Source organism: Rissa tridactyla, chromosome 24 (genome assembly GCF_028500815.1).
Source record: "Rissa tridactyla isolate bRisTri1 chromosome 24, bRisTri1.patW.cur.20221130, whole genome shotgun sequence".
NCBI lineage: Eukaryota > Metazoa > Chordata > Aves > Charadriiformes > Laridae > Rissa > Rissa tridactyla.
Window position 1 is genome coordinate 1133419 of NC_071489.1, and position 17602 is coordinate 1151020.

Here is a 17602-nt window from a genome sequence, read left to right on the forward strand (position 1 = left end):
GCTGGGTGGGTGATGGTGGCCAACGCTGGGTGCCCAGGAGACCTCTGCTTTGCTCCTCGTGCCCTCACCAGCCCGGCAAGCGCTGCAGCCCCCCGAGATGCTCAACCTTGGGATGCCGGATGGATTTGGGAGGGAGCCCCGGTGTCCCAGCAAGGTTTTCCCACCCCGCCATGGTAGGGCAGGACTCCATGGGTGTAGCAGGGAGCTCTGTTGGCTCTCGATGAGGCGGGAGCCGTGCCAGGAGCCGGTGCTGGGAACTCCCGGCAGCTCCACGCTGGGCTCCGACAGGTTCCTTCGGTTTCTCGGCAGATCTGCCGGTTGCGTAAGGTCGGGGAGACGCAGCTGCCGCCTCCTTTCCCTCGGGTCCAAGCCGCTTCCCCCCTCGCCCCGACCGCGTCCCCACCGGGAGATGGGAAATGGAGGATCCCCCAGTCCCCGGGGCGGGAGAAGGGTCTCCGGGTGGGAGCGGGGCGTGCAGGATGCTCATCGCCAAAGGGAACCACCATTTTCCCTCTTCCCTGCCGTGCAACCTCCCCCCCAGGCTGAAAATCCGGCAGCTCAACAAATGCCCGATGAGGTTCAGGAGGAAAATTCCTGCCTTCCCACAGAGATGTGCCCGGGACCCACATTTGCATGTTTGCAGAAAAGAACAAAAAAAAAGCCAGGGGTGAATAGACTCGTCGCTGGAACTGCTTCCCCGAAATCTCTCCCACGAGTGTCTCCAATAAAAGGGATAATTACAGAGTTGGCTTTTATTGTCACAGCTTCGGCTGCAGCTTGTGGTTCGGGGGGAAGTTTTACGGCATTTTATTTTTTTTTTTAAATGGCGGGATAAATGGGGATCCGCAGTTGGAAGGCATCTTCAGACACCTCTGCTCATTAAAATATAAATTAAAAGCGGTTAAGCAATTAAGTCCTACTTTATTTAAACAATGCGCGCTTGTTAATGGGGGTAAGGGCGGGAGCGGCTTTGCCAAGTGCCACGTGCTGCGGCTGGAGACCCTCGAGGATGCTCGGGAAGTATCCCGGCAATGCCCGGAAGGTTCCAGCCAAGGAGGGATGGGGACGGGCCATCCTGGGCGGGGGGCAGAGCTCCTCGGGCTGGTGGTGGCACCTGGACCCCGCTGAGGTTCGGCGCAGGGCGTGCAACACACAAATATCAAGATATTTTGGCCTCTGTGAACCCCTCCGTGTGCCTCCAGGCTCTTTACACCAGTCAGAGGGATCTAAAACGACTTCAAAACCTGCTTAAAAGTGTTTCTAAGACTTCTTTATTTGACATAAAACTAATTTTATAACCCTGCCAAGGGCTAATGCTCTCCGGTTGTGAAAGAGTTTTGGGCAACCCAAGTCAAACCTCCTCTGAGCAGGAGGTTGAACCCAAGTGCATCTGAGGCTGCGATTGGGAAACCACGTTTTTGTTGGAATTCAGTGAACCAAGCACCTGCCATCAGGCTCAAAATGAGTGATTTAGCTAAAACAAGGGTTTCCCTTGAGGGTGTAATGTGTCAAGGAATTTGTACTGCTTTGTCATCGCCATAAGAGGCTCAGAAAGGCCTGTCACCAGCTGACAGTTGCAGCTGAGGGAATTTGATTTGGAGTTGTCCTTCCAACACCAACAATAGCTTTGTTTTTCTTAGCTCTCGAGGGAGTGTTTTGAGGCAGGTCATGCTGGTGGCAAAGAGAGGAGGCCATTCCTCTAAGCCCTAAAACAATGAATAGAAGCAAAAGAAAAAGACATCTCCACTCCCCTGACACCCGGCCAACTCCCTGAGCACATAAAAAGGGGCAGCCGGGCACTGCACCCACAGGACTCACCTCCTCTTGCCTCCAAACCTCCTCCTGCCACCGCACCGCTCGGCTCTTCTCTCTCCTCTCTTCACGGGTTGACTCTTGGGGTTACCCGTCACCATGTCTCGCCAGTCCTGTGGTCTCGGCAAGGGATTCAGCTCCAGCTCCGCTTGCTTCGGAGGGAGGAACAAGGTCACGTTCAGCTCGGTGTCCCGTGGAGGATGCAGGGGACCCGGCAATGCCGGTGGCTTCAGCAGCAGGAGCCTCTATGGCTTGGGAGGGAGTAAAAGCATCTCACTGAGAGGATTTGGTGGAGGTGGTGGTGTCTGCAGAGGTTTCGGGGCTGGTGGCCAAGGAGGCTTTGGCTACGGTGCCGGGGCAGGATTTGGTGGCTGCTATGGTGGTGGGGCTGGAGGTAGCTTTGGTGGAGGCCTCGGTGGTTCTTTTGGTGGCTTTGATGAAGGATTTGATGGCAGGATGGGGGGTCAAGGCTTTCCCCCTTGCCCACCGGGCGGCATCAGGGAAGTGACCATCAACCAGAGCCTGCTGGCCCCTCTCAACCTTGAAATCGACCCCGAGATCCAGCAAGTGCGAACACAAGAGCGGGAGGAGATGAAGAAGCTCAACAACAAATTCGCTTCCTTCATTGACAAGGTGAGAGTGGCTTCAACCCGGGGCGGGGAGGTGGGGGTCTGAGCTCACCACAGCTCGTGCGGGTTGCAATTACTGCGAGGAACCCACCCAATAACACCCAGAGAGCCAGGCGTTGCCCAGACCACCCCAAAGAGCCCCCGCAGACAGAGGGGTGGTGGCTGGAGAAGTGACTTTCCCAAGGTTCCCAAGGTCTCAAGGTGACTTTCCCTAGGAGAAACCCAGCAATAGGATCCTTGTTTCTGAAGACCATGGTGCTGGTGCGTGTGGGACCAGGTACTCCACGCAGAGCATCCTCAGAAGAGCTGATGGAGACTCTGTCCATCCTCAGGGCTGAAGGACTTTGGGTGTTTTGGCCTGTTTTTAAGGAGAAGATGCCAAAGCTATGTGTGCACCCTGTTTCTCCTGCTTAGAGACTGTGAGATTGGAGAGAGAAGGTGACCCACCTTTGCCTGCTCATCCTAGAGTTGTGGTCCCACCCATCCAGTGGGACCCTGGAGTTATGGCTCGCTGGAGATGAGAATAGGCAGGAAGGTTAAACGCATTAAGCGGGAAAAAATTATGGGGAAAAAAATCAATGAAAAGATGCCTTTGGGAATAGTCTGACTCCTCTTCCGCCCACTCTCATTTAGGTCCGGTTCCTAGAGCAGCAGAACCGAGTCCTGGAGACCAAGTGGAAACTCCTGCAGGAGCAGGGTGGCACAGGGACGGGTGGCAGGAACCTGGACCCCTTTTTTGAGAGCTACATCAGCGGGCTGAGGAAGCAGCTGGACAGTCTCTCCAGCGAGAAGCATCAGCTGGACTCAGAGCTGAAGAGCGTCCAAGATATGGTGGAAGACTTCAAGACCAAGTATGTTGTTCTCAGCGTAGTCATGGCTGGGGGTGAAAAAAATAGAGAGAAAAACTGACCTTGAACAGTCAGAAAATTCAAGGGATGATAAGAAATGGCAATATTTCACTTGTTTCAATGATTAGAAAATGTAAAAGGTTTTGGGGAAGTTTTCATCAGCTGTGTTTTGCCAATAGGTGGTGATTTTTCGAAGTATTTCTCAATATTTATTGTTGTCTGAGTTATGGTTCTCACTACAGCAGGATCCTCTACTGTTTGTTTTCCTCACTTAAGAATCCATGGCATTATGATTTAATGAACTAATTAGATCAGTTATTACATCCTACTATAATTTCCTCATGGATTTCCTTATGGATTCCTTCCCATAATATCCTTCATGATTCAAAGCTTAGAGCTTTCTTTGGAAGGACGATGTGGGGTAAAAACAAACAAACAAACAAACAAGATGCTTTTCCTGCTATTATTTATTAATTTGTCCAGTTGGAAAAGCCAGAACAAAGCCTGGAGAAATGCTTCCACTGAAGGAGTTAAAAAAAATGGTGAGAAAGAGTGTTTGGGACTCGTCAGGATCAAGCAGATCCCATGCTCTAATGAGGTTGCAGGTTGAAAACTGAGGTTTTTTGGGGGATCATCCCTACCACTCAATGGTCTGCAGGAATTACCTGCCCCAATGAGGGGTTGGAAATGGCCCGTGTTGAGGACCTGAAGGTCCTTGGGTCTTGTTGGAGGAGATGGAGTGACCACAGCCACCAGGGCTCGGTGTCAGCAGAGAGAGGACTCCGCTCTGCTGGCGTTCTTCAGCGAGCTGTTGGACACGTCCAGAAAGGCAAAGTGCCGTTGCTTGTCCATAAATCTTGCTCATGGCAGGTCTATTTTTGCTGCGTTCGTTAGTCTGAGGCCAACAACGCCTCATTGCCAGCAGCAGCCAGAGCCAAAACAAGCAGACAGATTCAATCTCCCTCCTTATAATCAACAGGTACGAAGAGGAAATAAACAAAAGGACAGCTGCAGAGAACGATTTCGTGCTCCTAAAAAAGGTAAAGTACTTTTTTTTTCTTTACCACAAAGGCACATCCTTGGTTCAGAGGATGCCTTGCTTCCATCAGCGCCGGTTCATTAGCATCGGAGACAAACCAGGGCCCCTAGACGGACGTGCCGTGGAGAAACGGAGCACCAAAGGGCTCATGGTTAAATGTTAGATAAACGGGTTTGCGTCAGGCAGAAGATTTTCACTTCCCATTTCTGCTGCAGGACGTGGATGGAGTCTATATGACCAAGGTGGATCTTCAGGCAAAACTAGATTCTCTGGCAGATGAGATTAACTTCTTGAAGTACCTTTATGAAGCGGTGAGTGGTCCAGCCGCCCTCCGGAGGGGGACGCTGGGGTGGAGATGGGTTGGGACACCGTAAGGAAGTTACAGCAGGGCTAAAGCCAGATCCGGTGTGAATTACAGGAGCTCTCTCAGATGCAGAAGACCGTTTCCGACACCTCTGTGGTTCTCTCCATGGACAATAACCGAAACCTGGACCTGGACAGCATCATCGCAGAGGTCAAAGCCCAGTACGAGGAGATTGCCAAGAGGAGCCGGGAGGAGGCTGAGTCCTGGTACCAGAGCAAGGTGAGTGCTCCCCACCTTGGTTGTGATCACGGATGGTTGGGGAGGTGGAAGGAGCTGCCGGTGGTAGCTCAGAGGATGCTGAGACCTGGGATGTTGCAGGTTCTGGTGCAGCCAGACTGGAGCCAGCACATGCATGGTCACCTTGGCTTGCATGGGTACAGAGAGCCGTTGTGAGGAACGGCTCGTGGTGGACCTGACATGCTCCTCTCCCTTCTGCCTCACAGTATGAAGAGCTGCAGGTCACGGCAGGCAAACACGGAGACAGCCTTAAGGACACAAAGGCTGAGATCTCTGAGCTCAACCGCATGATCCAGAGGATACGGAGTGAGATCGAGAGCGTGAAGAAACAGGTAGGGGTTGCATTTTTTGAGAAATGGGTGTGAGCTCTGGGTTATGCCCTTCAGAGCTTCCCTAAAAGCAAACAGTCTGGTAACAGTCATTGTAAGCGGGAGGGAACCTGTTGTGTTTGCGAATAGCTGAGCCCAAGTGATCTGGGGTCATGGCTCCATCTGCCCCTGCCCCACTCATCACGTCCACCTCTTCTCCTCCAGTGTGAAACTCTGCAGAGCTCCATCGCGGACGCCGAGGAACGTGGGGAGGTGGCCCTCAAGGATGCCAGGACCAAACTGACTGACCTGGAGACAGCCCTGCAGAAGGCAAAGCAGGACATGGCCCGGCAGCTGCGCGAGTACCAGGAGCTGATGAACGTCAAGCTGGCCCTGGACATCGAGATCGCGACCTACAGGAAGCTGCTGGAAGGAGAAGAGTGCAGGTGGGTGAGGATTCAGCAAGAGCTTGATTGCATCCTGCTAAATCAATGGGAAGAACGTGGCACATCGCATCTCCTCTACTAAAATATCAATGGTGCTGCCATTAGCTACGGACTACGGTCCTATAGCTGCTCTTTATGCCCATGGTCTGATGGACCAAGCCTAGCTTTGTGGAGCTGGACCAGTCAGATGCTCTGGCTGGAGCTGACGCTCCATCTCTTTTCCTTGCAGGATGTCTGGAGAGTGTCAGAGCGCCGTGAGCATCTGTAAGTACCATTCCCTGCTCCCGAGGGAACGTGGCGGGTTGGGATTGATGCTCCAAAGCTTTCTGGTGGCATCAGAGGTAACCTCGCACTTTCTGTTCCTCCCTGCAGCTGTGGTGGGAGGCAGCAGCAGCGCTGGGGGAGGTGGATACGGCAGCGGACTGTGCCTTGGAGGAGGAGGAGGAGGATTCGGAGCTGGAAATGGGAGAGGCAGCTGTAACACAGGCGGTGCCGGCTTCTGCTACAGCCTAGGAGGGGGCGGATTCGGCTCCGGGGGAGGATTCGGTGCTGGGGGGGGATTCGGCTCTGGAGCGTGTAACTCTGTGGTGGTGGGGTCTGGCAGCATCCTGAAGAACACCTGCACCCGGAGGTTCTAGGAACTCCGGCACCCTCATCACCACCCTCCCGGCAACCAAAGGAGAAAGGAAGCAAATTTCATGACGGCCCCCCCCGACCCCCCCTTCCTTCCTTGCCACGGTGGCAACCACCTATTTCGTTTTAAACCTCCGCCATCCTTCCAAAACTGCAGAGAAAAGCAAAATACGGGTCTATTCACCAGCTAATGACTGAGATTCTCAAGGGTGTTTGAGAAGAGCTGCCCCAGCGTCCCCCTGGAGACATGGAGACGCTGCTGGTCACCGGGGTGCTGGGACGCGTCTGGGAGCGGGACCTGCCCCAGCATCAGCTGGAGAACCCCCGACGCGGCTGGGATGCGGCTCTGAGGCAGCGTGGTCCAAGCGAGAGGCATCCCACGGGCGCGGGGTGGAGGGGCCCGGTCCGTGCCCCTCACTCGGGGACGGTGCGTCCCGGGGAGCCCGCGGGACGGCTCGGCTTCTTTCACCGGCTCACGCTGGATCCAGACGTGGTGCAATTTTAATCGGTGCTACTCATCAGCCAGGGAGCAAACTCCCAAACAAGAATTTCCTAATGGTGACTAGTCCCAGCTGAAGACGTTTCTTATCCTGCTGCAGTCTGTTGTGTTTTTTTTTCTCCTAAGCAAGATACCGGCAGTTTCACCCATGTTCTTTAGAAGCTATTGTAAAATGTTTAGTTTTGTTCACGGTTTGCCTTTTTTCCGTTGCGATCATGGGAACACTTGTGCTTGTTTGCTTAAGCCTTCCTCCTTTGGCATGTGGCTTACCCTAATAAACACTAGAGGCAGTCAGTTTGTGTGGTTTTTCTCTCTGACCAAAGAGTTTCGTGTTGCGACAAGACTCCTCTTTTGCTGAGATCTGAAAGCGTTACCTGACTTTCTCCTGCCCTTTGAAGTTTGCATTTAAAGGAACAAAAGCCCACGCGTAGCCCGGTCTCCCGTCCTTCTTAGCCTTCCCTCTCTAAAAATGTGGGTAGTTTGTGAGTGTGGTGGGGGGGCAAAGGAGGGTCTGGCGGGGGTGGGGTGGCCGGGGTGGGTCAGGCTCGGTGGGACGGTCTGATCCTGCTGACGCTGGGAAGCACACGGGGTGTTCCTGGTGACACCCGTGGGAACGAGCCTGCTCCTGGCAGTGCGGCCGGAGAGAAGGAGGGAGCTGGGTTGAACCCGGACGCTCTTCTCTGTCCTTCTGCTGGTGCTCCTGGGGTGGCCGAAGCAGGTGGCCCCGTTGGAACAGAGCAGACTTTCGGACTCAGTTGATGTTGGGACACCATTCTCTTCCCCTTTCTCTTCCTAAGCCCTTTCCTTGCTTGTGTTGGCCAACTTGGGATATGCCCTTGCTAGCCCACCTCTGACTGACCACAGCCTCCGAGCACACCACCGGCCTCCACCCGTGTTTCCCCGTCCTCCAAGGTTGCCCCGATGCTGTGGTGCCCACAGCCGGTGCTGTCACGGCAAAGACATTGCACATTCCTAAATGCTTTCGGAGCATCCTGTGAGGGACGATGTGGAAGAGGGAAGGGTGATCATCGTCCCTCCAGCTAATTCAGAGCTAACTCCTCAGCATCCACCATGTTGGAGCCAGCCCTGCAGCTTTTACTGTTGTCTGGACTGGCCAGGGATCCATGGGTTGCTTTCAAGGTGTCTCCAAAAGGTAACTGAGAACATGGGAAGAGCAAGATCCCAGCCCCCCGCCAAGCCCCACCTCTCCACAAAAGTAGAATATTTTTGATGACCTGTAAATTTAGAGCTAAAAACTCCCGGTGTGGTTTGACCTCTGGCTCAGGAGACCTTGAATCACGTCCCTGGTCAACCGCAGACTTGCTCTGCGATCCCGGTGAGTCACTTCGCTTATCCCATGCTCTGTTCCCTGTTTGTAAATGCTGGAGACATAAACGTACCAGCCACCTTGGAATGTCACCAGGCTGCCAGCAAAGGCATGTAACTACTTGGATGGGGAGATGGTTTGGGCAACGCTTAAGTATTCCAGTGAGTCGTAAAGGGACCTGAGATGGCGTTGAATGAAAAGACATCTACTTCCCCCAGAGTCACCCCAATCCAGCTGCCTCTGTGTAAACTTGCCTCCAGCAAATGACTCCCGAGGAAGAGACAAAAGGCTTCTAGATGTGGACAAAAGCTGTAGTTAAGACAAACAGACACCAAAAAGCCCTCGCCTTTTGTTCCTATGATTACACCAGCAATTAGGGGAAAATTCTCCCGGGCTGGACCGAGATGTGACATAATTTCTGCCTTTTGTTGGAGGAGCAAAAACATTTTATGTGCCCTGAAATAATTTCATTTAATTTCGTCATGATTTCCTCCCCGTTTTAAAAGTCTCTTCTAAAGCACAGCGAAAACACTTAGATGTCATGTGTTTTATGGAAAGCGTGGGAATTAAATGCTTTGCTTTGCTTTTCCCCCCAAATTTCTCTCTCTCTGTGGTTGAAGAAGCTCAGTGCAGGTTGACTGACAGTGCTGCTGCTGAAATGAGCCTTTTCCTCCAAGTATTCATGGCTTGAGCAGCTTTTCCTGTATTCCTGCCTGTTTATTTTGATAGAATCGTAGAACGGTTTGGGTTGGAAGGGACCTTTAAAGGTCATTTTCCTTCCTTAGGGCTTTGTGTACAAGGATGTTGCTTGAGATCCCCGCAGTCTAAAGCTGCCTATTGCGTTGGAAGTGGGTGATGGTGTCGATATCCAAATCCCGGTTGGATTTCCTAAACTTGGCCGGCGACGCGGCCGTGACTCAACTCGCGCCTTATCGAAACACGGGCGCTGGGGACTCCAGCCGGGTGCTGACTTCACGCATCTCCTCCCAGCGCGGCTGGGAACCAGAAAACTTTCTCATCACCTCCTCCCGCCCACAGAAAAAATTAAAAAAAACCTAAGAAACAACCCAGAAAAACGTAAGCGTGCATTTGGTAATGGAGAGGGAGGCAAGGGAAGACGTCGTTACGCGCGTGTGCGCCTGTGCGTGTGCACCTATGTGATTATATCTACAGCAGCTACAAACGCACGTCCCGCTCCGAACCCTGCGGTGTGGCAGGTGGCGGTGGAATGTGTTTGACTGATAAATCAGAAGCAGAGCGTGTTCACAGCCCGGGTCTTGCCTGGAGATGGGAGACGGTGCTGGCTGCGGCCCCCGAGAGGGGCTGAGGTGGTTGTCGAGTCCTTTGGCTGATGGCTGAAGCGATGGTTGAGGTTGTGCTTCAAGCCCCTCCAAGGCTGGGCAGGTGTTTGGCCCAACCGCGGCATTTAGGAGTGTCCTGGTTTGGGTCTCAAACCAGGACAAGGAGGCAAAGCCTTGCCAGAGACCACCAAGCCACACGGGACGTTCTCAGCCCACGTATTTATTGTCTAGAAACCACCCGTACAACCACCAACCCCCCTCCGTCCTCCCCACCCCTTCGGTCTCAGGGTGATTTGTTGATATTATATATATTTTTTAGCCCTGTCTGTCCCCTGATCCGCTTCCCCGTGTGCTCAGGAACCCATGCTGGTGCTGGGGAGGGAGGTGGGGTGAGCAGGACGGGCAGGGACAGTCGTGTTTTTCAGTGGAAATGCCAGTTTAGCTACACATTACGCCACGGTCCGGGTCCCTAGGCATTTTGGAAATAGGTGTCTGCGCGATATTTTTAGAGGCATTTAAACGTCTGAAGATACCGAGAGTTGCTCGTGTGGATTTTCAAGAAGCACTTAATTGCCTGTGTCCTATGGGAACTTCTGAGCACCTCGCTCGACAGCTACCAGCACAGTTACGTGCCTCCAGAGCCGTAAAGATTTTTGAGCCTCAGAATTTCTTAGGTGGGTATAAAAAGCTGAAAACTAATAAAAAAAAAGGGGAATTGCGCAATAAAAAAAAAATCTAATGCTCCATAAAAAAAATGTAAAACGAGACAGTAATTGTTATTTGATAAGCAGGCGTCTGCAAGACAAAGGGATGAATGCGTGATGGGTCATAGGCGTATTACTGCAAGTTTAACTCGTAAGTTAATCCTTCCTCAGCGGGGCATCCAACCCAGCGTATTCTGATAAGCTTCTGCCTTTCTAAAACCTGGTGACTGCTTACAGATGAGCTTAAAAGGGATAACTACCCCCCTTCCTGAAGGAGGGCTCAATGCAGCCCACAAGCCTGTATGTCTGCCAAAAATATATTTGCGTATAAATACTGAAATAAGGCCGGCAGCTGAAAAACATGCATTTCCTCAAGTGAAAGTTATTGTGCCCTCTGTTCTCCTCATGTCTATGTGTCTCTACAAATGAGTTGAGCTCTCCAGCATCCTCTGCCTAGCTAATTGCATTTAAATGGTTACAGGATTTATTATGTGGGCAGCACGATTTTGCATGCCTCCTTCTCCCTGTCTATTCTCAGAGCCGGCCGCCCGCCCGCCCGCACTTCCCATCGGAGCAGCTGAGTTCCCGCTGTCTTCTCTGCCTCTTCCCATGGTCTCGAAACCTTCAGAAAATCCTAAAGGGATTTCCCGTCCGTGATCTTCGTGGCGTTTCTTCACTGCTGCTGAGACCGCCTTGGCACGAAGACTCCGGGACTCACTTTCAGTAAGAGTTTGGTCCAACAATAAATGAATTTCCAGTGCCAACCGTTGCTCCGGTATCTCGTTTCTGGTAAGGTTTTATTTATCGAAAAGACGCAGAGCCTCATCAAAATGCAATTTGCTGAGCCCTGGCTCTAGATTGAGAAACTACTTCTCAAAGCCAAAGGCAATTTTCCATGTAAAAAGAAGACGAAGGGTGTAACATAGGTGTGTTTTGGGAATTGTGAAAGCCATGCTACAACTTGGCATCAACGACAGCGCTTGCCTGCCATGGGGCTTTGGAGTGAAAGATCAAAATAAAGATAAACATAAGCAGGGAAACAACCGCAATGGATGAAAGGTGAAATAAAAAAGACTGGTGTATCCTGGGCAGACTGTTACTATACCACAAAAGCATAAGACTTCTTAGTCATTGAGGGCTACCACTGGGTAGAGACAGTTGTATCTTTTTTAATTTTCTCCTGCATTATAGGGTGTGTTTCTGGGTAGGGTCAATGTTTGGCAAATTGAAGATGAAAATCTGTAAACCACGCCACGCTGATGAAGACAGGAACTGTCTCCTCCTTCACGCCCATGCAAACCCAGCCCACCTCCAGAAACAGATAAAAGGGAGCATCTGCTGCCCTCCAGCCAGAGGGACTCACTTCCCTTCTCCTCGCACTCACCTCCTTGCAGCACAACTCCATTGATCTTTCTCACCTTCTCGATTTTTTGACTCTGCTCAGAAGAAACAGCCATGTCTCGGCAGTCGGTCTGCAGAAGCTTTGGAGGCGGGAGTAGAAGGGGCTACAGCTCTTGCTCTGCCATCGGTGGTGGCTTTGGAGGAGGTGGCGGCAGAAGCAGGAGCAGCTACAGCTCGTTCTCTATGTCCAGGGGATTTGGAGGTGGTGGACGTTGTGGAGGCTTTAGCAGCAAGAGTCTCCACAACATCGGTGGTAGTGGAAGGATTTCCATGGGTGGGTGTTATGGAGGTGGAGGATATGGAGGCAGAATGGGTGGCTTCGGTGGCGGCTATGGAGGAGGACTAGGCAGCTTTGGTGGAGGAATGGGTGGAGGAGGAATGTGTGGCTTTGGAGGAATGAGCGGTGGAGGAATGGGTGGTTACGGTGGAGGAATGGGCGGCTACGGTGGAGGAATGGGCGGTGGAGGAATGGGTGGTGGAGGAATGGGTGGCTTTGGTGGCCCAGGCTTTGGCATGCCAGGCTTTGGTGGCCCTGGTAGAGGTGGCCCTGGAATCCAGCCCGTGCAGGTTGACACAACCCTCCTGCAGCCAGTCCACGTTGAGATTGATCCCCAGATACAGCAAGTCAAAAACCAGGAGAAGGAACAGATCAAGACTCTTAACAATCAATTTGCCTCTTTCATTGACAAGGTGAGAGGGTGGGACTGGGTACAATTAAGGGTCAGATTTGGGAGGAACTTTCAAGTTCTGCAGAAACGTCCTTTTTGAGCTAGATATCGGCAGGCTGAGAAGCCTGAGCGGAGTCTTTTTATTAAGTGGTGCTCGGGAAGAGATGAGAATCTCTCTTCCATACGAGATCAAAGTTCTGTCTCCAGGGCTTTAATCCAGCCTGTTGCACCAGGCTCAACTAATGGGCTACTCTTGCAAGCAGACTTGATGCCTCCAAACCCCTGCAGGTTTCAGGCACAAATTTTCTCTCCTGTGCCGTTCTCTTTCCAAATATCCTCCCATTTAAGTACTCACTATTATATTTTTTTTCCTCTTTGTTTTCAAATATCCAGGCTTTTAAATCTAGACTAGAAATCTAAGATTTCCATGTTACCTGTGATGGGAATCTACTTGGAGCTGGTGCTCCTTTGGCTTCAATATGACTCAGACATTTCCTCCTTTGCCCGATCCTGCAGTTTATGCAACAACAGAAATTTTTAACAAAACACTAATTGGTCCTCGCATGGTCATATAAAGGCGAATCGACATCCTTTTTGCGTGATGAAAGGGGTGTCTGCGATGCTGCTCCTCTTCCCCATGTGATGGTGGATCCTCCATGTGTTGGCTTTCAGGTCCGCTTCCTGGAGCAACAGAACAAGGTCCTCTCCACCAAGTGGGAGCTCCTCCAACAGCAAGGGCCTTCAGGGCCAAGGAAGAACCTCGACGTCATCTTTGAAAATTACATCCAGAACCTGAGGAGGCAGCTGGACTCCATCTTGGCCCAGAGGGGACAGCTGGAGTCGGAACTGCAGAACATGCAGCAATACGTCGAGGATTACAAAACCAAGTAAGTGCAGCAACAGCCTAACCCAGGGAGCAACTCAAGCAGACTGGTAGTCATTTTTCTTCACACACGTGCTTTTTATGGCAATTGCGGACATCGCGTTTTCAGTCTAAATATTTAATTCTGGTTTGTTTTTTTTTTTAATTTTAGTTTGTTTAGTGTGGCCGTAGGCAGGAAAATTCAGGAAACTCAGCTTGTACTCTTACTTTCCATAGGTATGAGGAAGAGATCAACAGACGCACAACTGCTGAGAACGAGTTTGTGGTGCTCAAGAAGGTGAGTCATGCACTACAAAATGATCTCCTGAGTATCAGGCTTTATCTGTGCTTTGAGGGGACTCGCTCTTGAATGGAAATTCGGAGAGATTGTAGGATCTGTGGGCTGATATTTGAAGTCCCTTGTTTTTAATTTGCATAAATGAATAACTCTGTCACAGCTGTTACCCTCCGTACAGACGGTGATTTCCATGGAGGATTTCCAAGAGGAAACAAAAGTATTCCCTGTGATCTTTCCTTTAGGATGTGGACAGTGCCTACATGACGAAAGTAGAGTTGGAAGCCAGGGTGGGAGCTCTGACCGATGAAATCAACTTCCTGAGGTGCATCTATGAGGAGGTAAGAGCCCTCCCTTCCCCCGGGATGGCGTTGGCTGCAGTTGCAATGAGATGTGTGGTGGCCAAAGACACTGAGGTTGCCCTGGGTGCCCGTGTGGACTTGGTCTGGAGAGGCTGCTTGGAGTCGCAGCTCCTTTCTCCCCTCAGCTGGTCAGGCTAACTCATGTCTTGGTTGCAGGAACTGTCTCAGATGCAGACGATCAGCCGGGACCTGTCTGTGGTGGTGTCTATGGACAACAACCGGCACCTGGATCTGGACAGCATCATCGAGGAGGTCAGGCGCCAGTACGAGCAGATCGCTCAGAGCAGCAGAGCTGAAGCTGAGGCGTGGTACCAGAGCCAGGTGAGTTGGGAAGCAATTAAGGAGCCCGGGTAGATAATTTACGACAAAGTGAGACAACTCTTTAGGCTAACGGTGCTGGATCCTGTGCAAGGAAGTCCCAAGAGGAATTGTATTCCTTTTGAAGGATTGGGCTTACTGTTTTCAAGGTGTCCAGAATCTCACTTTGATGCATGGCACAAGCCTCTCCATAAAGATGGCCGAAAGTGTACCTTAACTAGAAAATGCCTGCCCAAAATAGCTTTTCAGAAGAAAAGGGATGCTTATTAGTGTCACTAAGATCTGTTTGAAAGTTCAAAACCAAAAGCTGAGTCTCAGAACCATCTGTTACATTGAGCTGGGCACCCATGACCAACGTGACAGGGGTTAGTAGCAGCACGTGAGCTGTGAAACTGTTGACAAATCTTGACTAGGCTTCAGGAATGTTCCACTGAAGATTTGCTTTGTTTTGGTGCCATCAGTATGAACAGCTGCAGACAACTGCAGGAAGGCATGGGGACAGCCTGCGCAACACCAAGATCGAGATCCAAGAGTTGACCCGGAACATCCAGAGGCTGCGGGCTGAGATTGAGAACGTCAAGAAGCAGGTAGGGGTTGGGTAGTGTCTCACGGGATGCCGGCATCAGGTTGGGCCACAAATGATGATGTGTGGGGCAGAAATGGTTTCTTCAACCACCTCTGGTTTATTAAATGTAAATGTTACCCTTTTTTTAACCTTGACTCCTTCACTTGGGGGTTGAGGACTGATCCTAAGAGACCAGTCGGGATCTTTTTTCTTCCTCAGAACCAGCAGCTGCAGTCAGCGATTGCTGAGGCTGAGGAGCGGGGTGAGATGGCCCTCAAGGATGCCAGGGTAAAACTGGAAGAGCTGGAATGTGCCCTGAGCAAAGACAAGGAGGAGCTGGCTCGCTTGCTGAAGGAGTACCAGGAGCTGCTGAACATCAAGATTGCCCTGGACGTTGAGATTGCCATGTACAGGAAGCTGCTGGAGGGAGAGGAGAACAGGTACCTCTCTTTCTTTGTATCTCTTTGACAAATCTCTTGACTGATTATACTACGTAAGGGTAAAATCTTTGCATGCACTCTAGAGATTAAGATAATGATTAGCCTTAAATGTGCTTCCCATATCTCTTTTAAGAATGTTAAATTCAAGGTTGCTCATTTGTGTTAAAGAATAATTGGGAAATTTGGCAAGAATAGGGAATAGGTACCTTGTAAAAAAAGGGAAATTCTCAGCTGAAGAAACATGCACTTCCCATTGGATTAACTGGTGCCCTTTTCCCTCACAGGCTGTGCAACGATGGCATGTCCAACGTCAATGTCTGTAAGTATCCGCATTTGTTTCCTTGAGAAGCAGTCGAAGACCGTGTCTTTTTGGAGATACCACCAGGCGGTGGGCAACCTGTATGTGACCTGTGCTTCTCTTCCAGCTGTGGTAGGCAGGACCACCATCTCTGGAGGCAGAGGAGGCATGGGAGGAGGCTTCGGAGGTGGCAGCGGCATGGGAGGAGGCTTCGGAGGTGGCAGTGGCATGGGAGGAGGCTTCGGAGGCGGCAGCGGCATGGGAGGAGGAATGGGAGGAGGCATATGTGGAGTAGGAGGCGGCTTCGGAGGTGGAAGCATGGGCGGCAGCTGTGGCATGGGAGGAGGAATGTACGGCGGCGGCTTCTCTTCGGGAAGTGGAAGGGTGTGCGGCTCTGGAGGTGGCAACTTCAGCTCCGGTGGCGGATCGTCCTCCGTACGGAGATGTGTCACGACCACCTCTGTCAAGTCTTCAGGAGTGAGGTTCTGAGCCCCAAAGCCAGACTGAAAACGGAAAGAAGCATCTCCTATCTTCTCCCAGCAGCAGCCCAGCCTCCTTAAATCCAGCTCCGACATCCTGCAATGAATTGAACTGTGTCCCTCATGGCCCACCACGTACCAGCTCGACGACCTGGCTTGGTCCCATCCAAGGAGACTCGTGGCAACGCCGTGTCCCGTTACCAGCCCTGGTGAGCTGCTCGTTAGCCCCAAGCCCAGTGATGAAAGAATTGTCTGAGCAAAGAAAAGCCTCACCCGTGGATACCCAGCGCGGAGAGCTGATTTACAGGAGGGAAACGCTCTGCCTCTCTTGCTGTGTTGTACATTTCTGGCTGCCTCGTGGCAAATGTGTATAAAACTCCTCTTTCCTCCGCTGTTCTCATGTCCCCTCCTCAATGGCCATATCCCTGGGGTGCTTCTGCGTGCAGTACATCTGCTGCTTCCATTCACTGGCCTTCGGGCCAGGGTAGGTGTGGGGCAGGCGGGACTCCTCCCTTGGCAGAGCCAGGGAGGGAGCATTTTCCATTTTCTCGGCCGGTGGCCAGAGGGATTAATTGCCCCAGGGTGGAGCACCCGGGCAGCTTTGCTCGCCTGGTAGCCCCAGGTGTGCTGGAAGCAGGCGCTCCCTCTGGAGCAGCGGCTTCCAGTTCCCCTTGTCCTTGCCCTCCATCACCCCTGGTAACACCTCAGGCACGCGTGGACTTTTCCTAAGGAGAACAAAACTTGCCCATCAGTGACAGGGCCCCCGTGACATGGAACAAGATGTACTGTCCCCACCTCCCTTCCTCTTCTGTGCGTGTATGCCCTCCTTCCTTGGGATGTTGCCATTCTCAATAAATTGCAGAGAACATTCATGATGTCTTTGTGTCCTTTGGAAGCCACTTCTGGGCCAGGTGGTTTCAGCTGCCGGGGAAGCAGCTTGATGGGGAGGTGTGGGTTGTTCGTTCATTCAGCATGTCGTGACTGTGCTTTGAGGGACCTGAATGGGAGCCAGGCAAGTGTCCAGCCATGTGTGGTGCCCCTTGACTCTCATCAGTCATTGCAGTGCCTGAAAACACAAACCTTTACCTACACTGGTGGGGTTCAAGTGATGTGCAGCAATTCAGATGAGGCAGGAGCATCGTCTGAGAATACATGGCTCAGCCCTTTTACAGACCAATGTAATTAAACACCCTTCCATGACATTCCTAGTCTAGTAGAATTTGATGTGCATTAGGGGAAGAAGATGGCATTGGTGGGCAGTGGTGGGAGGGCAGGTTTACAGCTGCCTGTAAGCAGGGACATGGACCTTGGCCAAGCACTTCTCCTCTGGTGTACCAGTAGGCTGTGGCCAGGTAGGCTGCACGGCTCGGCACCCAACGGGCACCAGGAGTGCTTGAGGACCACTAACTCATCCTCCCCTTCATTGGCCAGCAGTAGGAACACCAAGGGCTGGGAAGGCACGATTCATCCCAAACCCGTGGGCTCAGGTCACCAACAGCTCCCTTGAAAAGGCGGACAAGACCCCCCAGTGTCTCCTCTTTGCACAGAGGAGAGCAAGTGGGAGGGATTTGGTCTTGCTGGAGGAGGGGGTATGGGAGAAGAATGTTGGTGTGTTTGATCTGTGCTTCAGTTCCTCCACCACAAGAAGAGATCAAAGAGACAGAAACCACTTTCAGTGGTGGTTCAGGAGTCCCACAACAACCTGCGGTGAGCGACCAGTGTCCCCATAGCAGGTCAGGAAGCTGCAGACCTGGGAAGAGGCCCAGG

At 51.9% G+C, this 17602-nt stretch overlaps 1 protein-coding gene across 1 annotated transcript; it reads left to right on the forward strand.

The window, feature by feature from the left end:
- Positions 1 to 1911: 1911 nt before the first annotated feature.
- LOC128901225 (keratin, type II cytoskeletal 5-like) lies at positions 1912 to 16479 on the forward strand. The gene is made up of 18 exons (XM_054183060.1): positions 1912 to 2194; positions 2255 to 2445; positions 3075 to 3292; positions 4269 to 4329; positions 4544 to 4639; positions 4747 to 4911; positions 5136 to 5261; positions 5463 to 5683; positions 5913 to 5947; positions 11601 to 12238; positions 12889 to 13103; positions 13316 to 13376; positions 13619 to 13714; positions 13892 to 14056; positions 14515 to 14640; positions 14838 to 15058; positions 15343 to 15377; positions 15484 to 16479. The coding sequence occupies exons 1-18, from the start codon at positions 1912 to 1914 to the stop codon at positions 15843 to 15845; spliced, it is 3315 nt and encodes a 1104-aa protein (XP_054039035.1). The 3' UTR covers positions 15846 to 16479.
- Positions 16480 to 17602: the final 1123 nt, after the last annotated feature.

Coding starts and splice junctions, on each gene's coding strand:
- LOC128901225 (XM_054183060.1), top strand. CDS start 1,912: ATGTCTCGCCAGTCCTGTGGTCTCGGCAAGGGATTCAGCTCCAGCTCC. Junction 14,057..14,514: donor AGGCGTGGTACCAGAGCCAG/GTGAGTTGGGAA, acceptor TGGTGCCATCAG/TATGAACAGCTGCAGACAAC. Junction 14,641..14,837: donor TTGAGAACGTCAAGAAGCAG/GTAGGGGTTGGG, acceptor TTTCTTCCTCAG/AACCAGCAGCTGCAGTCAGC.